Source organism: Crocodylus siamensis, chromosome 2, assembly GCF_052110815.1.
Source record: "Crocodylus siamensis isolate JL-2025a chromosome 2, ASM5211081v1, whole genome shotgun sequence".
NCBI lineage: Eukaryota > Metazoa > Chordata > Crocodylia > Crocodylidae > Crocodylus > Crocodylus siamensis.
Genome location: NC_143396.1, coordinates 18,252,586 through 18,276,671, shown reverse-complemented (window position 1 = coordinate 18,276,671; position 24,086 = coordinate 18,252,586). Strand labels below are relative to the sequence as shown.

Genomic DNA, 24,086 nt, shown 5'->3' with positions numbered 1-24,086 from the left:
GAAAGATGGTACAATTACTCCAACATAGCAGGTTCCTGTCCACCCTCGTGGTAGTACTGTATAGGCTTTCCTTCCACAAATCCAATAATGTCCTTTCAGGGCCCTGTTTTCCCCTCCCAAGGCTAGGGGGTTACGGCTGTGGAAAAGAAGGGGATAGTATTTGTTGCCCGTCTGCCCTAAAGGGTCAGTGTAATAGTTACTCCGTTTAAACTGACATTTCCATACGCCATCTTTATCCCTATACTCGCACTTGGTTATTTCATTTGTGTCATTTAAGGCACTCCAATATGTATTAAACTTTGCCACCATGCCATTCAGGTGTACCCATTTCCAACTATAGACATAGGTAAATCGTTCACCTCGGGCCTTTTCATATGCCTGACATCTGGTAGGGTTAGAATCGAAAGGTACTATTCTTGTCTTTTTGGTCTGTTGCAACTGCGGGGAGATTGGGATGCTAACAGCAGAATTCCATTGATCAGCATACTTGGTGCATATTTGGGCCCATTTCAATGTCCATGTACACTGACTATGTCCCAAACTTCTCCCCGTACCATTACTGCTAATACAGTACTCTCCTAATGCCACTTGGGAAAGATCCCAGCTGCGGTTTTCATCCCATTCTTGACCAGTACTCTTAACATCTGCCTTGTCACTGACCAACCATTTTGGGGCCAAAGGAAAAGCCCTCCAAGGCCACTGTTCTCTGGCCTCTTGGAGCCCCCCACAGGCCCAGCAGTTGGTAAGATTAAAAGTACCTGCAATTCTTTCCATCATATCAACATAAAAATTTGTCCCTGGGGGAGCAATTTGAGAAAGCGAGGGTATGAGCCAGCGGTTAAGGCTGCTCAATTCTGCTCCTTTCATTATGCAGATAACAACAAGGCACATTAAGATTCCCACCATATTTTCCCTTTTACTTTCTTGTCTAATTTTCTGAGCTTTGATTAAGCCGTCTCGGGCGCACTTGGAGATCACCAGTAGGTTCACAGCTCCACTTGCTGGCTTCTTGTTCCGAAGACGACTCAGCTTCCGGAGTGAGTTCGTCTCGGGAGTTGATGTCCTCTAATGCTCGTGGATGTCGCTTCACACAGGTATGGTGTATCCAACGATCATGGCCAGTAATCTTTACAGCGGTGTGGGTTGTTAGAAGTACCTGGAAAGGGCCACTCCACCTCTCAGTCAAAGGCTCCTTTTTCCACCGCTGCACCAAGACCCAGTCTCCCGGGGAGAAGTCATGTACCGGTACATCTAAAGGCAGACGCTGAAAGGAGGCTGCATACCTGTGAAGAGAAAACAAGACAGACTGCAAGGCAATAACATACATATGAAGCTCACTATTACCTAATTCAAAAGTTACATTTTCTCGCATCCCAGGAGGTAAGACTCGAGGCGGCTTGCCAAACATAATTTCATATGGGGTCAATTTGAGGCCCCGTCGGGGAGTGTTTCGAATGCAAGTAAGAGCTAGCGGCAATGCTTGAGGCCACTTAAGGCGTGTTTCAATACAGATTTTGGTGAGCAAAGTCTTTAAAGTCCTATTCGTGCGTTCCACTTGTCCTGAACTCTGTGGTCTCCATGGTGTGTGTAGTTTCCAAGTAACCTTGAGAGCTTGTGCGACTTCTTGAACCACTTTTCCCACAAAGTGTTGTCCTTGATCCGACTTGATGGACTCAGGCAGGGAATACCGGGGAATGATCTCCTGTAACAAATACTTCACTACTGTAGCTGCAGTGGCAGTCCTGGTGGGCCAAGCCTCGACCCAACCAGAGAGCTGGTCTACCATGACAAGTAAAAACCCGTGATGTCCGGACCGTGGGAGCTCGGCAAAATCAATCTGCCATGCCTGTCCAGGGTACGCTGCCCAGGGTCTACCTCCCATTGGCACAGGGGGTTTCCTTCGAGGGTTTACTTTCTGGCATGTAATGCACTTGGTAGCAATGCGCTGAGCTTCTACATATAGCCCTGGGGCTACTGCTTGGCGGATCACTAGATCACCCATGGCCAAACCTCCCATATGGGTTCTTGCATGGAGCTGTTGCAGCACCTCCCGAAGCAATGCCCTGGGTATCATGACTTTCCCTCCTGGTACTATCCACCACCCCTGGGAGTTCTTTTCTGCACAAGCTTTCTGTGCAAATTTATCTTCTTCAGGGGAATACTGTGGGACTAAATCCTGAACGTATGGCCATATGGCATGGGACATGGCCTGCTTGGATACCTCTTCTGCTTCTCCCCCAATAAATGCAGCTTCCTTTGCTGCTGCATCAGCCTTTGCATTTCCAAGCTTATGCTTTTTCTCAGCAGCCTTCCCATGGGCCCGCACATGAATGACTGCTACCTCTTTAGGCTGGTGGAGTGCCTCTAGTAGTTTGATAATCTGGGGGCCATTAGCAATCTTATTCCCAGAGGCAGTAATGAAACCCCTTTCTTTCCACAATAGTCCGTGCGCATGGACTGTAGAAAAAGCATAGCGAGAGTCAGTGTATATATTAACCCGTTGGTCTGTCCCCAGCTGTAATGCTCGGGTGAGCGCAGTGAGTTCCGCGGCCTGTGCCGACCATGAGCTCGGCAATGACTCCCTCCATACTACCTTATCCAAGGTTACCACTGCACATCCTGTTCGTCTTTTCCCATCGATGACAGAGCTGGAGCCGTCCACAAAGTATTCAACATCTGGATCTTCAATTGGGTCCTCAGCAAGATCAGGTCGCACCTGCGTGGTCTGATTCAGGACCTCAAGGCAGTCATGCGTCGGTTGCCCTGGCTCCGGCAGCAAGGTTGCAGGGTTTAAGGCTGTAGTATGTTTGAAAGTAAGTCCTGGATTAGAGAGCAAAAATATCTCATACCGTGATTGTCTGGAGGGGTTAAGAAATTTCCCTCCCTCAGTCCCTAGGATCTGGGGAACTCCATGAGGAGTGAGTATTTCCATATCCGCACCCATGACTATCTTCTGGGCTTCTTCAACAACCACTGCTGTGGCTGCCACAGCCCGAAGACAGGCTGGCCACCCGAGTGCAACTGGATCTAGAACCTTTGAATAATATCCCACGGGTCTCCAGGTTGGGCCCGATGGCTGTGTCAGCACCCCTGATGCAACCTCTCGATTCTCATGAACATACAGTCGATATGGCGTTTTACTGTTTGGGATGGCTAAGGCAGGGGGCTGGGTTAATGCTGCCTTCAGCAGATCAAAAGCATGCTGCATTTCTTTATTCCATTTCCATTTAGTGAGACTCTCCTTAGTCAGGGATTCGTACAGTGGTCTAGCCTTCCCACCGTAATCTGGTATCCATAGTCGACAGAACCCAGTTAGCCCTAGGAATGCCCGCAGCTCCTTGGGTGACTTAGGTGGGGTTAGACCTTGAATCGCCTGTATGCGATCTGCACTCAGGGCTCTGACTCCTTTTGAGAGCTTATATCCCAAAAATGTGACTTTAGGCTGACATATTTGGGCTTTCTCTCTAGAGACTTTATATCCTTTTTTCCCCAGAGTGTTTAGGAGTGACCTGGTGGCTTCCTCGCAGAGCTGCAAGTTTGGGCTTGCAACTAGCAGGTCATCCACATACTGGAGGAGAGTCACTGCGGGGTGTGATCCCTTCCATTCCCCCAAGTCCTTCTGAAGGGCAAGTCCGAAAATATGGGGGGCTGCTATAAATCCTTGTGGAAGAACTGTCCACATGAGTTGGGCTTTATGGAAAGTATCTGGATCCTCCCATTCAAAAGCAAACAATTTTTGACTCTCTCGGTGAAGGGGAATAGAGAAGAAAGCATCTTTCAAATCTAGCACTGAAAATATCTTAGCTTCCCCCGGTACTTGTGTCAAAATCGTGTGAGGGTTCGGGACTACAGGATGATCTGAAAGGACCTTCTTATTTACAGCTCGTAGGTCTTGGACCAGCCTGTATGAGACCCCATCTGCCTTCGGCACTCCAAGGATGGGGGTGTTATAGGGTGAGGACCCTTCCACTAGCCATCCGTACCTCTTGTATTTCTCTATTAACGGCTTGAGTCCAGCTCTGGCCGCTCGGCTAAGTGGGTACTGCTTTACCCGAACGGGCCCCTCCCCATCCTTGAGTACGATCCTTACCGGGGAGACGAACTTAGCTCGCGCAGGGGTTCCATCAGCCCATGCCGAGGGGTCTACTCCAATCATGTGATCTTCTGGACTTACTGCAGGGCATCGGTCCTCCAGGAGAGCCATCTGATAGTTCGAGCTCTGCTTGACAGGTAGCTGGACCACCATCTGATCGTCTCTGAAAAAGATCTCAGCTTGCAATTTTGTGAGTAAGTCCCGCCCAAGGAGTGCAACTGGGCAACTTGGAGAATACACAAAGGAGTGCTCGAGCAAATGGTCCCCCACCTTGGTGAGGAGTGGTTTACAAACAGGGAGTCGGGTTTGCATTCCCTCAATCCCTTCCACAAGTACATGCTGTTCACTAGTTCCTGCACAGGGGGGTTTTTCTGGAATCATTGAAAATGTAGCCCCAGTATCCATCAAGGCTTCAAAGTTTTTGCCACCAACCCTAATGGTTACCATGGGATCTTCTCGGGCTCCAACCCGAAGGGTAGTGGTCTTAGATCCCTGTCCCCTTCATTCTGAATCCTCACCCTTGTCTTCTGCCCGCATGAGGTGACCTCTCGGTTCCCCCTCTCTCTTCTCCTTCAACGTCGGGCATTCCCTCTTCCAGTGTCCTTTCTCTTTGCAATAAGCACAAACATCCCACTCTTTCTCCCTTCCTCTTCTGTATCCCAGCCTTTCCAGGGTTCCCTCCAGTTATAGCGGCTGCTAGTGCTGCCATCTGTCGCTGAGCCTTTTTATCCTCCTTGCGCTCCTGCACTTGCTCACGATTCCCATACACCTTATATGCAATTTCCACCAGCTCTGAAATCGGTTTCCCAGCACCTCCCTCAGTTTTCTGTAACTTCTTACGGATATCAGCAGCAGATTGACCAATAAACATAAGATTTACCATGCGCTGGTTATCCGGGGCTTCTGGATCCAGATCCGAAAACCTGCGAAACGCCTCATACAGCCTCCCAAGGAAAGCTGAGGGATCCTCCTCTCTTCCTTGTCTCACCTCATACAATTTAGACAGATTGGTAACCCGAGGCACTGCCTTTCCCATTGCTTCCACTATAATTCCCAGATACCGTTCACTTAGCTCTCTGCCCTCTGCAGTATGATTATCCCATCTTGGCTCCTCTACAGGGCAGGTATCACGCAGAGTACGACTAGCAGCACCTTCTGACTCAACTCTAGCCACCGCAATACGTTCCGCTGTCCCCAACACTAATCTCCTCTCCTCCGGGGTTAGGAGGGTCTGGAGCATCATCTGGACATCAGCCCAAGTGGGTCGATGAGTCTGCCCAATAGATCGGAACAGGTCCCTCATCTTTTCAGGGTCTTCACGAAAAGAGGGGCTCTGATTCTTCCAGTTAAATAAATCTGAAGTGCTAAATGGGGTGTAGACAAAAGTTGCAGTGCCTCCTTCCCCAATAACCTCTTGCATCGGACAGTTCAACACCGGCTGTGACTCTACAGGCTTGCGCAAATAATAACCCTTATTTCCTGATTCAGATGAGGCACTTGGCTGAGGCTCACGCTCTAACTCATTAGGTATGCATTGGTATGTCGGTGGTGGTCTCTCTAAGGGAGGGGGCAGTGGTGCAGAAGGACTGGACCCCGAGGAGGCATCTGACTCATCTTCGCTACCCGACAGGGCAACCGGAGCGCGGGTCCGGTACTCAGCCAATTCAGAATTCCCCCCCTCATTAGACTCAGGAAGTACAGGCCCCCCCCCCGAGTCTTTTTCTTAACAAGCATCACATGAGACTTTACTAAGTAATTCTTAATCCAAGGTGGCTGATTTTGAACCACCTACAACCAACAATCAATATAAGGAAACTGATTCCAATACCCATTCTGCATAACAATTTCATGGATAGCTATCACTTCTTTCAGCACAAAGGATCCTTTCGGGGTCCAGTGGACCCCAAATGTTGGCCACTCGAGTTGACAAAACTTAGTTAAATCACCTTTTTTCATTTTTATTCCATAATCGGCCGGCTTTGCAAATTTATTAAAATGACGTAATAAGACTTTTAGAGGGGTATCAATATTGTTTTCTACACGAGAGCTACTCGTACCCATTTGCCCACAAAAATGCGCCCAAGGCACACCAAATACCAAAAAGATCTCAACAACAGATGATTTACAATGAGAGCTGAGCCTAGAATTTCTCAGCAAACTTACACATCCTTTGTTTAGATCCGTACACCAGATTGGGCAAAGGGAATTCGTATACTCACTCAGATACCCCAGAGATCTCGATCCAAATTCCAAAGTGTGTCTGCCTCTCCAGAAACTCAGAATTTACATGGGATACTTCCTTTAACTTCCCGGATATTCGGACTTAAACCTCAAATTCCAGGGGCGAATCCAAAGTCGGCTCGGTGCGCACTTCCCCTGGTACCGGAGGCGCTCCGTCACTGAATTCCGGGGTAGTCCTCGAGAAGCCCCACGTTGGGCGCCAATTATTGATGTAAAAATCGCGGTTCGTTTCTCGGGAGGCGAAAAAAAACCTTCAGCCACAGACACACTCTATTAGCAACACGAAAGGTATATATTTGCAAATAGGGTCAGGGAGAGAGACAAAAGATCAAACACTCTGCTGCCCCCGAGGGAAACTGCCCAGCTGGCTTTATCCCCTCTCTCCTGACCACGTGTGCAGAAGGAGGAACTTTTACAACTCATTTCCGATTCATACAAACATGTATGTGAATACGTCAAATCATGTGTCGCATGTGTATTATAATTAACTACTTAAGTATGCGGGGCGGATAGGCTTATATGTATTAATTCATTACGCATGGGCAGACAGTACCTGAGGTTACAAAAGTCTGAATTTTCCTTGCTTCAAGGCTAGAACTGCAATCTACTCTTATCTGCATGAGAAAAGCTGAGGAGTATATGCTTTACTGTAACAAAGAGATAGTAACTTTGCAAAACAAAGAGGGAGTGATACCTTAATACAAAGAGCTCTCAGTAGCTCTCCCAGTTCTTTCACCAGGGAGGGCTGATAGCTGCACTGTTTTAACAAGACTTATTGATAATGCATTTTTAATAATATTTCTAACACCGGCAAGGTGCTCATCTAACTTCCTTTTAAAAATCCCCAGGCTATGATACTATAACTGTCTACACCGGGGTGCTCAATGTTTTTTCCCAGTGGGCTGGCTGGGCAGTGCCTGGTCTAGCCTCAGGCCAGGTGGTAGTTTTGATCCAGTGCCCAGAGCCGGCATAGTGGACACCTGGCCAAGTGGAGGAGAGGAGGGGGTCAACCCAGCTCTGCAGGGGGAAAGGGGCTTCACCTGGCCATTCAGGGGTGCGGGTGAGGAAGGCAAAGGGAAGGGGAGGAACATGACATGACCCCACGGGGGTAAGGGAGTGTGACCTAACCCCAACCCAGCCCCACAGGGGAAAGGTGACATGGTCCAGCCCCACCGGACCCCCCAGGGGAAGGGGGTGTGATCTGGGGAGAAGAGGGCCTGGCCTGGCCCCAGTTAGGTTTTGCAGGGAGAAGTGGGTGTGGTTTGGCTCTGATGGGTGGGGGTTAGGTTTGGGAGTTTGGCAGGGGGGAGGGTGACTCTATTAATGGCCACTGCTCTCTCACCACCAAATTTCTTGACCCATGGGGAGTGCTGCAGGCCAGATGAACGGCTCCGCAGAGCAGAGGCGCAGCACCCCTGCTCTACACTCTTCTAAGGCTGTAGTAATTAGAGCATGAGAATTGCACCAACGTCCTAACCTGCCTTCCCCCTCCCGTGAAATACATAATCCACTCTAAGGCTTTTTAAGCCATACACTTAAATAAGATTACATTTCCTTTTTTTTCCCTCAGTAAAAATTTTCAGTGTTTAAGATGGAGCATGTCACTCGTCAAACAATGATCTGAGTCTCCTTTATCTGACTCTTCCAAGCCTAACAGCAATATTTTAGCTAGTTCAAGGCAGAGTCAATCATAGCTTTTGAAAATCTATTACTGAAGCTCTCTATTTTGGGATGCCATTGTTCAAGTTTGTGGGTCAGCTGCACCAGAGTGCTCCTTGTCTCACCATGGGCCCTACTCCAAGGGATAAGCCAGTTTTTATTCTCATCTTGGACTGTAATCCTGATATTCCTGCCACGTCTGATGGAACCACAAGGTTACCAGCACCGGTTTCCCAACAACATTGCTTCCATCTAATCCTCCTTCTAGCATCTTCTTCAGGAACTGAGACCAACAACTTGTTCAGAACAGGGTATAATTTATTTATCCATGGAAACATTACAAGCAAAGAGAGAAAAGGGCTAAAATAACAAAAACCTAAATTAATTTCCTCTGTAACTGGGTTCCCAACTGAAGCCCTCTTGCTTGAGAAATCTTGCAGCTGGTAGTGATTATGGCCCAGCGGGATGAAGAGATGCCCCATGCCCGCGGCGAGCCAAGAGGACGATGCCTAGGGAAAGTTGCCTTCAGGTACTACAGGACAAGAGAGGAGCTGCGGGGGGACTCTCTGGGAGAAGGATCCAAAAGGAGGGATCCACGATGGAGGATCAGCATGAGCCAAGGGACCCTGGAGCCTGGGACCGGCAAGCACATGCTCACCACCTACCAGGAGTCCGCGGGAATGGTGGTGAGTCTGGGGAGGCACAGAGCTGTGGCATGGGAAGAAGCTGCGGGGGGACACGATGAGGCAACTTGAAAGCCAAAGGGGGCAGGGGGTCACCAGCCCAGACCCCTGAAGAGACCCTGCAAAGCACCCAAAACTCCAGGGGAAAGGGAAGCTGGGGCCAAGGTCTAGGAACCTGGCCGCAGGTGAACTCCTCAACCTGCACGCTGGCACTGTATGTGGCAAAAGAGGCTGGGCGTCGCCCATAACAAGCTGCTAATGAGGTAATTGGCAGTGGGCATCTGAGACCCCAGAGAAGAAAGCAAACCCTTTTCCTCCCTTTTACTTTCTTTTGATTATGGGGAGCTGGCAAGGACTTGGATAAGATGGGGAAGCCCGGAGACACCCTACTCAGGGTGGAGGACTCAGATGGGACCCTGTGGGGACTGACTGGGCGACACAGCTGTAAGCAGGTGAGACACTTATTCTCACTACTGTACCTATTGATCCCTATTGCCAGGGATCCTCTTCGGAGCACTGGGGGGATCCCAGGAACAACCCTGTCCAGCTGCTGCCGCCCATCTGGTTCTTTGTAAAAGAAAGAATAAAAAAGCACCTGGATTATGAAATAGATCAAGCGTGGTCCTTCTGCGGATACTAATCATTGCAACACCTCTTCCCTCCCCGTTTCTTTAATAAGGTTGAAGTCATGGCAAGTGAGAACCAGGGGATCAGGTGGTACCCTGTGCGGATATGCTAACATCCTCTTACCTTGTTCTGTCCGTGTCCGCTTAGATTTGTTCCACTCATCCCATTTACCTTTTTGAGTCTGAAGTTAAGCCTGCATCTCTGCAGACCTTCTCTGTCCATGAATGCCTCTCAGTTGTCATGCCTTTATTTATTTAAGTGTTCCTTAGTCTGTCATGGTACCTTGGCTCTGGTCCAAACAGTTTTATGTCTTTTCAGAGCGCATTAGAGGCAGCAGGGGTGGTCCATATTTGGTATATATGGGTTGTAGATGAACATGGTTTTTGATTGTCTACCATAACAGCACATCGTTGTGTTTTAGCCAGCAGCTAATTTGGAACCTACTTTGTGTCCTGCTGAGAGAGGCATATATAGCAGCTGATTTTTCTTGTAACTTGGCTAAGAGTATCTGCAGTATATGATATTATACCCTAGCTACCTGCCGTACTTGAATTTGTGAGGAAAACATTTTTTTGACAAGAATGAACAGTTCCTCGGTATTGTGAGCATGTGCTGTATAGTTGTCCACTCACCAGCAGAATCTCTCTTGTGTCTAACCTAGTCTCGAGTTCAGGATCCAAACTAGGGAGTACTTTGGCAAACATGTTTTGCCATCCTAAATTATGGCTTCTTTAGAAAATTCCTTGTATCAGCTAAAACATGGCATACACTCAGCATTAATTCTCCAACTCAAAAACCAGTGAAGATAGCAGTAGAACTAATGGGAAGTTCTTCAGCACAACGGGTTTCTATTGGAGAATGCGAATCTGGCAAAACCAGAACTTTCTGCAGAGATGGTTTGGTTTCAGTGTTAAAAACTCTCAAGGTCACCATCACTGGTCACCATCTACTGGGTTTCTTGCCAGCTTATCTGTCTGGTTCATTGGCATGCTCAGCTTCCAAGCTTCCAGCTGATGGGGATCTGAGATCCTGGAAGTCCTGGGAATGCCAGCTGTCAGACTGGAGGGGGTTTCAAAATCCACAGGTCTGGGCAGTCAGCCCCAGTATGGGATGCCAGGCTGAGGGGGAAAGGAGTCCAGGAGAGCTGGACTCCTTTAAAGAAACTTTAAAGAAACCTTACTGAGGGCACAGGAAAAAATATCCTGATGTGCAGGAAGATTAGCAAATGTTGCAAGCAACTGGCTGGCTTAGCAGAGAACTCTTTGGTGATCTTAAACACAAAAAGGAAGTTTACAAGAAGTGGACACTTACACAAGCAACTTGGGAGGAATATAAGAATACTGCTCAGGCATGCAGGGATGAAGTCAGGATGGCCAAAGCACAATTGGAGTTGCAGCTGGCAAGGGATGTGAAGGATTTCTACAAGTATGTTATCAACAAGAGGAAGGTCAGGGACAGTGTGGGTCCCTTACTGAATGGGGGAGGCAACCTAGTGACAGATGATGAGGAAAAGGCTGAAGTGCTCAATGCCTTTTTTATCTTAGTCTTCATAGGCAAGGGCAGCTCCCCAGAATACTACACTGGGCAGCAGTTTGGGGAGGAGGTGAGCAGCCCTCAGTGATGAAAGAACAGGGTGGGGACTATTTAGAAAAGCTGGGTGTGTACAAGTCTGTAGGGCTGGATGGAGTGTCTGAGGGTGCTGAGAGGGCTGACTGATGTGATTGGACTGGCCATTATCTTTGAAAACGCATGGAGATCAGGAGAGGTCCCATATGATTGGAAAAGGGCAAACATAGTGCCCATCTTTAAGAAAGGGAAGAAGGGAGTATCCAGGGAACTACAGACCAGTCAGCCTCACCTCCGTCCCCAGTTAGGATGAATTCACCAAGGGCAAGTCATGCCTGAGCAACCTGATTGCCTTCATGATGAAATAACTGGCTTTGCAGATGTAGGGAAAGAAGTGGACATAATATACCTTGACTTTAGTAAGGCTTTTGATACTGTTTCCCACAGCATTATTGCAAGCAAGCTGACGAAGTATGGATTGGATGAATGGACTGTAAAGTGGATAGAAAGCTGGCTGGACTGTCAGGCTCAATGGGTAGTAATCAAGTGGAGTGTGCCAGGGGTCAGTCCTGGGGCCAGTTTTGTTCAATATCTTCATTAACAATCTGGAAGATGGGGTGGGGAATGCACCCTCAGTAAGTTCACAGATAACACCAAGCTGGGGGAAGTAGTAGATATGCTGGAGAGTAGAGCTAAGATTCAGAGAGCACTATACAAATTGGAAGATTGGGCCAAAAGAAACCTCATGAGGTTCAATAAGGACAAGTGCAAAGTCCTGCACTTAGGACGGAAGAATCCCATGCACCAGTACAGCAGCATTGCCAGAGGATCAAGGGAAATGATTTTTCCCCTCTGTTCTGCACTGGTGAGGCCACATCTGCATTCTTGTGTGCAGTTTTGGGCCCCCCACTATAGAAAGGATGTGGATAAATTGGAGAGAGTCCAGGGGAGGCAATGAAAATGGTTTGGGAGCTGGGGAGCATGACTTCGGAGGAGAGGCTGAGGGAACTGAGTTTATTTAGTCTGCAGAAGAGAAAACTAAGAGGGGATTTGATAGCAGCCTTCAACTACCTGAAGAGGGGTTTAAAAGAGGATGGAGCTGAATTGTTCTCAGTGGTGGCAGGTGCAATGGTCTCAAGTTGTAGCAAGGGCAGTTTATCTTGGATATTAGGAAAATCTTTCTCACTATTTTGGGGGGTGAAGCACTGGAACAGGTTACTTAGAGAGGTGGTGGAATCTGCATCTTTGGAGGTTTTTAAGGCCCAGCTCCACAAAACCTGATTGGGATGATCTAGTTGGAGCTGGTCCTGCTTTGAGCAGGGATTGGACTAGATGTGACCTCCTGAGGTCCCTTCCAACCCTCATTTTCTATGATTCCATGTAGAGGCTTGTGTGATATTTTAAAAGGGAAAACATTTTAAACAGAATTAATTGTTTCAAGTGAGAGAGAACCAGCCCCCTTCCCCCACATGCATACACACAGGACAATGAGAAGAAAGTTAATTTTATTCTAAATCTCACTTAGTTTGAGGAGTCAAGATTTTGCCTTTGGTTATTACAAGTGTAAAGTACAGTATCTTGGATTTTTAAAACAATTGGATGGGAATAAAAATGTTATGGATTACATCCAAATTTAATGAAATCAGCACTTAGCTAAAATTTGAGTCACTTAATGGGAAGCTTGCTAGCTACACAGGAAAATGCACATGTTCAAAAGAAGGCCTACACAATAAAGAGAGAGAGGATTTAGCTTTCAAAAAAAAGAGACTTTCACAGCCACCACCCAACAATCATAATGGGGCTCACTTGCCTTGGTAAAATTCTGGGCTCACGTTCTCATGAATACAGGCTTTTGAACAGTTTCTTCAGTGCAGTAGGCATAGACAAGCTTTTGTTCCACATCAGGCATGCATGCCTTCTCTTTATGCCTATTTATACATTTTTCAATAAGTATATTTATCTTAATCATCACCAGAAAATCCTACTAGATGTTAACGTTTCAGTTCCTTCATGGTCTATTCCCCTTACCATCTCACTTTCACAGACTCTGCCAAATAATGACAGCATAAAATATTTTCAACATAACATGCCTAATGTTTCTGAAATATCAATGAATACTCAGTAATTTTGGACTGTAAGCTGTAGGGGTTGAAAGATGTATTCATTTGAAAAGAGAGGATAAGGAAAGTGAAGTGATGTGCAGTAGGGAGGAGAGGGGGTAAAGAATGGCCTTCATAGCAATATGTTTGCATGGTTACTTAGCTTAGGTCTTTTAGCACCAGATCTGGATATGTTCTGTAGGTGCCTAAAAGGAATTCAGGTACAAGTGGCCTCAGTTTCAGACAGCTTGCATTGCATCTGCTCACAATGCTCAGTGACTCCCTCCTATATTTTGGTCTTCAAAGATCCAAAGGCCTCTAGGTTTGGACTTTTGAGAACACTCAGAAACGGTCTAGTTCAAAAACTTAAAATGATCCAGTTCAATAACTGAGGCATCTAACTCCTGCCCTAGCTCTGTTGAAATCCAGATTAAGTACCTCCCTAGCATCAAGTCTCCAGAAGGATCTGATCTGTTAGTCATGCCCAGAGCACACCTGGCTCACAACGGCAACATCGAGTGCAGCTCAACGTTCACAATGGTGGAGCCCAAAGAAAGTGTGAGACCTGTTTAAGTCTTCCTCAGGCTGGAGAGACTCAAACTCGCATTGCTTGCCCTAACCATCAGGTTATAGAATAGTCTGGATGGCAGCATCCTCAAGTCTTGCAGGTGAAGCTGGGGAAACTGAGCAACCAAGAATGGAAGACTCATGAGGCCAACAGGAAGACAGGTAAGAGGGCAGGATTCAGTAGCCTAATAGTTTGGGCACTCAGTGGAGGAGAGGGAAAGATCTGGGTTCTGGTCCCTGCTGCCAGGCTCTTTGCTGCTTTTAATGGACAGCCATCTAGCATAAAACACACAAACAGCGCTAGGAGTTCTGCTTTGCAGCCGATTTTCTTCTGGGAAGTAAGAGATGTGGGTTTGAATCCTTGCAGGCTATGGTGATCAGCATCCTGGACAAGCATTCTGTCCATTAAGTTACTATGGGAAAAGTGGTCATTGCCGACACCAGTCGGTTAGACGCCTGAGCTGAGAAGAGGAGCAAAGGATTCTGGATCCTAGTAGAACACAAATGCTCAAAGGGTACCCTGTTTCCTATAGGCTACATCTCCATGTGCTCTGTATACACTTGAACCTAGTAGTGCAAGAGTGATGTTTTAGACGTGTTTGTCTAGAAATTAAGCGATAGGCAAAACTGTCTTAGGTTGGCATCTTTTATTGGACCAACTATGTAGTTGGACTAAAATTAGACGAGCTTTATCCTGATGAAGAATGTCTTGTATTCAAAAGCTTATCTCACTGTATCCCAATGACATAGTTCAGCTGACATTAAGTGTTTAATTTAATAAAACAGTTACATAGAAAGATATCTTTAAATTAAGTGAAGGGCATTACTACAATGCTGGTTGGACTTTTTGGCCAGTGCAAAAAAGAGATGAGCAGAATTAAGTGAAGCAGAAGCCATGATTTTAGATCAAGCAGTCTCTGGAGGCTTTTTAAATAGGCGATCAAAATGAATGAGGAACCAGTAGATATGTTTAAGTATACGGGAGCCTTGAACTGCACATTTTATCAGTCTAAACAAAAACCAGGGAGCAACTTTCTGTGCATGCTGGAGTCTTGTCTTTAAAATTCAGATTAGGGATGGTAATAGGGCAAGATGTTAAAATGCGTATGGTGGGAACAGCTTAAGCATAAGTTAATATTTCACTAGAAGTCGTCTGAAGTGATGCATGTAGACAATGTTGAGTTATTAGGCAAAATTTTAAAAAATGGAAGACATCAGAGGAGGTTTCAGGATCTATAAATATAATAAACAATCTAAAATGCAGAGTCAGATTCTCAGCTGGCATAAACTGGCACACCGCCACTGAGGATTTGCTGGTGTCTAGCAAGAATCTACTGAGACTGGGTAATGAGGAATAGCTCCTTCCAGTATGAAACCTTTGAGATTTAGGGACTGGGCAAAATCAAATATAGCGTTAACAAATGTGTTACACCATTAATACATTGAGTCATTATCAGATGATTAATAATTGATCAAGATCTGGAAAAGCAAATTTTCCCTGAATGAGTAGAAAGCAAATTAATTGTTTTATAAGAGAGTTGAACAAAATGCTGACAGTTATTATGTTAAGCAGAAGACGTTTGCCATATGGTCTCAAGCAAATGTCTTGGAGTCTGACACTTAGATATGTTACTTTAATAGCCTGAGCTATCCAGTTAAGTTCTCATAAACCATAGTAAAATATTAGCATTTAGATTCTTAATAGTCTAATTATCCCACACAGAGTCTTGTGCATCTGTCATTGGTCTCTTAAGTCCATACAATAGGTAGCTTCAATCTATCTTAGATTTTCTGATTAATGATCAGTGGTCATGTTTGATTTGTTTTGGAACCTGTTTTTAAGGCCTTGTAAGAAGTTTCCCTTATTTAAAATTTTACCAAACTTATTCAGGCAAGACATGCCAAACTGTAGGGTTGAGAATTGCAGCAATTGGACATTTCTACATTGATGTAAAAGGTCTCTCAGATGTGCCCCCCTTTCATTTTTCTGGTGTTTCAAGTTTCAAAAAATATTTTTAAATTACACACTTTATACATATTAAAACATTTTCCTTTATTTTTTCTTTCAAATGATTAATTGCTTATAAACTGAATATTATTTTTATTTTAAAAGTACCAAATCTCTTTCACAGTATAATGATTTCCACTTTTTTTTTCTTTTTGACATACAAGAACAATCTGAGCAATTAGGAGTGGGTACATTAAGCAGCATTAGGCAAAGAAGTATTATGCAACATATTTTTGTTTTCTATATGCAAGTTCTAATTAAGATGTTAAAGCTGTATGTACTTAACCTTCTTTAACTGTATTTTAGCACTTGTAAAAAGAACAATGGAATCTCTTCCACAAATCAAAGCCTTAGAAATGCCACTGAAGGTATGGAAAATTGTGAATTGAATTACATTTATGCTAGTGATTCCATCATATTGGCTCCTGTGGGGTATAGTCAATCACTTTTAGTGCAACCGGTGCTGAATATAGTAACACTATCACCTCCCATGTCTTGTATCTAATACTGATGTTGATGCTTCCCAAAATTGCATTAATCTCTCTCCCTTTTTTTTTTTTTTTTTAGCCATGTCACATGGCTTACTTGTGTTGTTTGTGACCTATCAAAACCCCAAGATCCTTTTCCATAGTGCTGCCACTGAGTCAGTTATCACTCATTTCATAATTGTTTTTGATTATTCTTTTCTAGGTTTAGTACATTGCAGAAATTGCATATAAAAAAGGTTAAAAGTATATTAAAGTTACAAAATTCATAAGTGAAAAGTTCATAACTATAACTGAAATCTTGGGAAATGCCAGAGATCAGCAAGCCCCAGCACAGTTACTTAAGTTACCCTTTTCAATGCAAAGACAAGAGGGTTGGGATTTGGAGAGTCAATGAAATTAAAAGTTAACAAGTTCATAATTGGTAAATAGATTATTAGAATTTAGAAGGGCAGGTACTTAACCAGATAATGAGAACAACTGGTTACAAAAGTGTAGGGTATAAATCATGTTCAGGGCATAAGCTTACTGCTAGCTGGCAGATGTTAAGAAAATGCCTATGTAAGCAAAATGTTCCACACCTGCCAACTACAGTTTATTCCACCTCTCTGTAAAGTATCTGGGAATAGACGTTGTCAGAGACAAGACATCGGACTAGGCAGACTTTTGACCCGATCAAATACAGCAGATTCTAGAATGGAATTGCAAATTCCAAGGTTAATGACTAGTAACTTTTCAGCCAGTGAAAGAAAATCAATCTTTGGACAATAGTATAGTCAGTATATTCCATTCATTGCAACAACCTATTTAAAATCAATAGGGATCGCAGGGTTTTTAAAAGCTTAGGAGTATTTCATGACCAAGGATAACATTTACAGATATATGGAGGAGATTGATTATCTATATTTTAAACAAACCTTCTGTGGAGATCAGGAAGACATTTTTCTCCATGCAGAATGCATATTTGGCTATATGCATTCTGAAGGTATTTCACCCTCACCTGAATCATCAGATATGGATCGTGGCAATGGCCAGATATTAAATTTGGTGGTGGATTCAGTAGAGTAAATCCTGAGTTCATTAAAACAAGAATCTGTGTTGTTGTTAAGATTTGTTTTCATCTCCTCATATAATGAGGATAATGCTCCTGGGATTGGCATGATGAAGATGATTAACGGTTTTTGTAAAATGCCTCTGCTCTGCTTATGTGCATACCTAACTTCTACTTCACAGTTATCCAAATGGTCTTTTAATATGAAGATTATCCATTTAATACGGAGAAGGAAGTGTCACTGAAGTACAGTGCACACATTCATAGTGGAGAGAGACTCCTCTTTTTTTTTTTGCTGAGAGAAAGGATGCCTTATCTTTGACGTGGCTTTTTTCCAAAATGTACAGTCCCTGTTACTGAGACAGCTTTCATGTCAGAAAACCTTTATTCCTGGAACAGAGAACTAGTGATTGCAAATTAAATTTAAAAAGAAAAATACGTGATAAAGCACAGTATATTTTTGATATTGTTGTCAATGTTGTTGATCATAAACACTGTAGTATTGGCATCTGCTATGAATAGGGCTATAAAACAATGTGAGAACTGTTTTGGTTTGGGGCATTTGCACATTCAGGGGTTTTCTTTGAGTCCAGTGAAACATATGAGCATGTCCAAAGGAAAAGGATAGCCCAAAAGGTTATAGCGTTTTAGTTAGGAATTAATTACAGCAGTAATTAAACAAGTTATAGGGGTTTAAGATATTTCAGATGAGTTAGGCTTATAGCCTCAATTTTTATCAGCATCTACTAGGAAAAGCAATAGTAATAATAATCTTGCTATATGTGATTGACCTGTTTCTTTTTAAATCTTATTGACAGGTCCCCTTGAAAGTGATTCTCACCACTGGAAAATCATGGGGATGTATGACAGAATTACGGGAGATGTAAACCAGCCATCAGGGACCGTATTCAATACCCGCACACCTCATTGGCCTATGCTGATTCCTCACTGAATCACTAGGCAACAGCTCTGCAGGATCTTTCATAAGCACCTAATACTCTGCATGTGAATTTTTTTTCTTCATTTTGTCTGTAGCCCTAGGCAACAGCAGTAAGATAAAACTGGATTTTACCAGTTCGTTGTGATTCTTTTAGCCAAGGTAACCAGCAGGGAGCTGCTTTTGTTCAGAGCTAAATTACTACATGTAAGAAATGAAGCAAGACAGTATTAACCCTTCAGGGAGCATAACATTCATCTAATTCGTAGACACAGGCTTAACAGTAAATATTTTGTCAGATGCTTCTATGAATGCAAGATAACTGAAAATCCTGCCAACGATACAGTTTTAAATACATCAGTAGTTGCTCCGCCATTACATTCAGCATTCTAGCTGATAATGTTTGAGCAAGGTGTCCATTTGCTTCTTACCAGGTTTCTTACAGGCCCCAAATGAGCAAATGTCCAAAGCCAAAATTGTTTATGAAGTATTGATGACATCTTCCACAGATCTAGGAAAGCTTTCTTCAGAAGCAAATTATTTTTGAACCTTAAACTGTCTGTAAATGTTTTAATAAGAACAAATAGATATTGGATGCTTTAGACTTTTTTGAAAACCCTGTTTCTGGTTAGGCATGGTTATCTTTAAATGCAAGTTACATGCAGTAAACCAGTCGTATGCTAGGGTGTTAATGGGGACTGTAACAGACATATCTGCCTAATTTATTATTTAAGCTACAGATATATTGATAAGTATTTGTTTATCATAAAGTCTGTTTATGGTTTAAAGTACGTTTGACTTGTTTTTATGTTTTAATGTTTTGTTATTGATATTTTGGTTTTATTTGGTCCTGTTCAATAAATGAGAAGTTTATTGCAGCATTACGTAAAGCCTTGTCCCTCTTTATTCTTCTGGGAGCTACAGCCCCTTTAACCTAACTGGAAATTGAGGACATATATGGAGTCTTCCAAGATATGCTTAGTACTTCACAGGATTTGGCCTCAAATGACTGAAGCTTCAGTACAATCGTTTCAGCTTTAAACCCCTTGTTTTTGTAGCTGTTTTACTTTGAATCATTAAAATTAAACCATTTTGCATAGTGCAGAAAGATTAAACTGTGATGCATAGTAAGCTGTTCATTTTCATTTTTATCTTGCTACATATTAATCATGCTTAACTTGTCAGCCAAAATGAGTCAGTTGTTGCTAAAAACTGATTCTAGCAGTTTTAAAATTAGCAGCTGGCATGTACACAATGTTAGAGCCTTCTACACTGTAATTACGGGCCACATCCTTGGCTGAGGTAAATCAGCACAGCTCTGCTGACTTTTATGGTCCTTTGCCAGTTTACACAGGCTGAGGATCTGGCTCTTTATTTTCAACAGCAAGAAAGAAGTTGTGCCAATTTTCTTCTCCTTTGTGCTGGTTACAGATTGATTATTTTTATATACATTTGATATGCAGTACAACTTTACACGATGCACTATGAATGAATTGTCAAACATTCAATTGGTAATAGAACAGCAAGGTCTGTTTCAGTTAAAGTCTTCCAGTGCATCTCCAGTTAACTCTGTATGCCATTTTTGGCATCCTCATAGCACAATGCAATGTCACATATAGCTATTTGAGCTCTTTTGGGGGCTGGAAGCTGTGTGGTCCCATTGGTGTGGCATATTGTGCCCAAGCTAATAGAACCTACTTCTCAGGGCAGCTAATTAGCACGGGGAATCATAGAATCATAGAGAAGTCAGGCTGGAAGGGACCTCCACAGGCCACCTAGTCCAGCCCCTTGCCTGAGCCAGGATCATCCTTTCCAAAACATCCTATACAAATGTTCTGTGCTAACACAGGTCTGCTGCTTCTAATGCCCAGCTACCTTAAGAACTTGCTCTCTCTGTGCTATTGCCATACAGATATATCCTTGGGATGCACATTTTTGAGCTAGGTTCTATGTTACTGCTGGAGTTGTTAACACCAGGCATAGTCTAAATCTTAACAAGAAATAAGTGATCACATTTAAAACTATTAAATCAAGCATTAAGGGCTACTTCTATGTTGGCAGAGCCTTGCACAAACATATATCTCTACTAATTTCAATGAATCACGTGTAGATGCAGCCCCCCAGCCCTGTAGAACAAATTGGAGGCTGAAGGGCAAAGTTTGTGCTATAGAGAAGTCAGGGAACACAGATTACAGGTTCATGTACAGCTTTTCACTCCACCTCTTCTTATATTTAAATGCAACCCCTTGGTTCATAATTGAAAGCTATTCTTCAAGTCCTACAATTTAGTTGTTACCCTTTGGCACAGAAACCGTTAGCCAAATTTTGGGCTGCTATGATGTCTCCATTAGGAGGAAATATTGATGGCAGAACCAGGAACTTCCATGCTGCATTCTTGTTTTATTTACCAAAGTGTACAAAGGCCTGTTTCCCTGAGCCCCGCACAAACCAAACAGCAGAAGACCATTTCTTTGCTTGCAGCCTCAAGCTCCTAGCTAGCCAGCAATTATCCTGAAAGCTCTTTCATATAAAGTTGCCTTGACTGTTCTTCTCGTTGGGGCTGTCTGAGGCTTCATGGCTGTGTTCGTTCTCAGCTTCTTGGCTAAGAACAGGCAGTCAAAAAGCCCAAGGCTGAATCGATTCAATCGTCACAGATTAGTCTAAGCTGCATAGATTGAACCAATAAGCAAGTGAACAGACATTCAGTTTGGATTCTGGAAATGCAGCAACATGCCTGCAGTGACCCAGGCCAGAAACCTGGGCTGGGGTGGGGAGGAGCATTAGAGTACGCCTCCCTGCTCGGCTGGAGCAGATGGTTTGGACCAACGCTAACCCCGACCATCCTGTGAATTGGGGTTTGCAGAGGAGGTGCAAAGCATCCTGGGATGCTGGGGGACTGAGAGGTAACTGAACTCTGGAGGGAATCTGGGACAGAAGTTCAATAAACCTATTTAACCTAAATCAGTTAAGTCTGGTACTACAGTAAAAGCTCTGTTATCTGGCATCCCGCAGGAAGGGGGGATGCTGGTTAATCAAATGTTCCGGTTTATCAAATGTGCTCCCCGGTGTCAGTGTGCCAGGGGACAGGTAGATAGGCTCTGCGCAGGCTGCTTTTTTCCCACGCAGGCTGCTTTGCCCTGGGCCGTGGGCCGAAAAAGTGGTGAAGAAAAACTCAGCTCATGGTGGCAAAATGGGAAGTCCCCCAGAAGTGGTACTTCCGGTTTTGCTTTTCCTGTGTCACTCAGATGCTGGTTAATAGCGTTTTCTGGCTAATAAAGTGCCAGTTAACACAGCTTTTACTGTACATCCGTCCAGGTTTATCTGAAAGCTTTTTTGGCCATTTTGAAAGTGATTTATGTGCACTGAACTTCTGTTGTGTTACAGATTTGAACCAGTTTCTGATCACTTATACCATTCCTATGTAATTTCTGTCCGTAGCCCTTGGGTCTTCCTTTCTCTCAGACAAACACGCCTTCACAAAAGAATATCCAGTGGACTCCCTACACACATGTGCATCTTGCACATATCTGTAGTTTAAAAGAACTGGACATTTTGGGGTTGTAAAAACCTTATCCAAACGATCAGAAAGTGTCTCTTCTGTAAGTGTTCTCCATAAGGAGAAAACTGGTGCAGCAAACACAATTCTGGCTTTGCAGAGAAAAGTAACTGCTGCAGACTGCACTAGCAGCACACAAACCCCCAACCCCCCACCACATGTTAGCTGCTTGTGGGCTGTCTAAGGCCCATGGGCCACATACTCATCCTTTTTTGGGTCATGAGTCATCAATTGGACAGTCCTGATTTAACAAAGTACACGTGGGATTGTATAAATTATTTTTATTTTTACAGTACTTTTCCACCCAAGAATTTCACATCATCGACTCAGACAATTTTCACTACCATCTAAATTTCCTTTCCCTGTCCCATTTCCTTTCCTCCCCAGAAGTGAGCTCTTTCAGCGAGGCTCAGAGGAACGCCTGTTGTTTTTGTGAAATCTGCTGCCTGAGGCCCGTGCTGCTCATTTTGTTTTAATGGAAAGCCGGGTCTCTTCCCAGCTCTTCCAGCTTCAGTGTCCATAGCTTCTGTCTCAGTCTTGGAACAGTCCTGTCCCTGGTACCTTATGATATCTCACAGATAACTTTGGATTTAATTCTGGGACCCAGTATTTGCTGTTCACTACTTCATTTCTGTGGGTCAGTACTGGCAAGGTTTATCTATCTTAATGCTCACACTGTGAGGAGGGCTGTAGATTTTGTGGACCCATAACTCACAGTGTTTCTCAGTGGATCTATGTGTAACCCATACAGGCAGGGCTATTCCTAGGAAAGGGTGAATTGGGGCAACTGCCACAGGCCCCACGCTTTGGGGGGTCCCATGGAGCTGGGCCAGCTTTGTATCTGACTGCTGCCCACTCCCCCAGGGCCCCACGGCCAGGCCCCATAACTTGCGACAGTTGTCTCTGCATACAGCACTCCAACTCTACTAAAATATTTGTTCATTAGCACTTCGACTCCTATTGCAGAGACGTGGCTCCCTACTGAGCAAGACCCAGGCCATTTTGTGAAGTTGTCCTTATCTGCCAGCAAATACTGATTGCTGCACACCTCTGTCTCAGTCCTATTAACAGCAACGTGCTCCATTAGAGTCCGTGTGAGAGATGCCTGTGATGAACCTCTTTCAGCCTTAGCGACTTTCTTCTTTGCAACGCCAGCATCAGTCTTGCTTGCAAATTTCTCCCTGCTGCCTGGTATTTACAAAATATAATTTTTTCATAGCTTGGATAAGACTTTTTACAATCCCAAAATGTCCAGATCTTTTAAAATCCTGCCATAACTTCAGAAACTCCTTTCTCAACATAAAATAAGCTGTTAATAGTACCCATTACCTACCGACGTTTGCTAGATCCTATATACTATTCTCTCTTTAAACTCTAAGCTTTCCCATTGTGACCAGAAAGCTTTTTCTGACCTATTCTGAGAGGATAACATGTTCCACATTGGCTATGCTTGGCGACTGATTTTTGCTCATGTACTATTCTGGTACTAGAAATGTCTCTTTGGGAATCTTTTCTGGAATCCTTACCTGGAACTGCATATCCACCATTACAGGAACATTTGTCCTTCTGCAAGTTGTGGAAAGAAAGGAAACTACCATCTTCTTGGCAGAACATTCATACCCTTGTACAACTAATTCCTGGGACAAGGCATCAGGATTACCAAGCTTGTTCCCAGTCTTGTATGCGAGTATGAAACCACAGCACCGCAATTTTCCCCCTTGCCTGGATGCCTGAATACAAAACCCCATTATGGAGAAACATAGTCCTAACCACAAACTTTTCTCCATACAAACAGTGGTTAACATGTTACATTTCCACAGACAAGAATACTAATGCTTCTTTTGTTGAAGAATTTAAGCCCTTTATTACAGTAAATGATGACCTTCTCTAGGTGTTTTCTCAATACCATCTGCAAACTGTAAGCATTAGTATCTGTGCCCGGCATGAAAAGGACTTTGGAGCATAGTTAGGTGGCCCAAGACCCTCTTTCTCTACAAACATATCAGCTGGTTTTGCAATTTCAGCAACATATCAACGAAGCTTCTTCAGTAGGAGTGGTTGGAAGTGTGTCCACTTCTGTACTGTCTTGTTTTTGTGGGGTTTTTTGAACTTGTGGAAATTCCTCCTTCACTGATTGTGTACTCAGGGCAATTATCTCTTTTTGAAGCAACTCCTATTTCTTTGAGCTCAGTTTCAGAATGGCAGCCTTAAGCTTATCATAGACCACATGTTAATATTCCTTTTCAAAAGCTTTAACATGCAGCAGACTACATCATTGGTATAAAGACATGCTGAGAAATGCATGTTATACAATACTCTCTCCATTAGCTTTTCAGATGCAGTGGTGCATTGCCCAAGCTGAAAGCCATCATTTTAAATTGCCACAAGCTGTGCCCTGCTGTGAAAGCAATCTTTTCTCTGTCTTTTGGATCGACTTCCATTGTCAGTCCCCACTTCTAAGGTTCAGTGTGGAGAGCCAGACTGAACCTGATACAGGGTGTCATCTATTCATGG

General features: G+C 44.0%; 1 protein-coding gene across 1 annotated transcript in view; it reads left to right on the top strand.

The window, feature by feature from the left end:
* The window catches only part of POLN (DNA polymerase nu), a 244,747-nt gene extending 225,884 nt beyond the window's left edge, over window positions 1-18,863 (top strand). Inside the window, exons 24-25 of the mRNA XM_090035427.1 lie at window positions 15,850-15,911; window positions 17,898-18,863. Coding sequence (XP_089891553.1) covers window positions 15,850-15,911; window positions 17,898-17,966 — 131 coding nt within the window. The 3' untranslated portion in view covers window positions 17,967-18,863. The remainder of the gene's footprint in view (window positions 1-15,849; window positions 15,912-17,897) is intronic.
* Window positions 18,864-24,086: the final 5,223 nt, after the last annotated feature.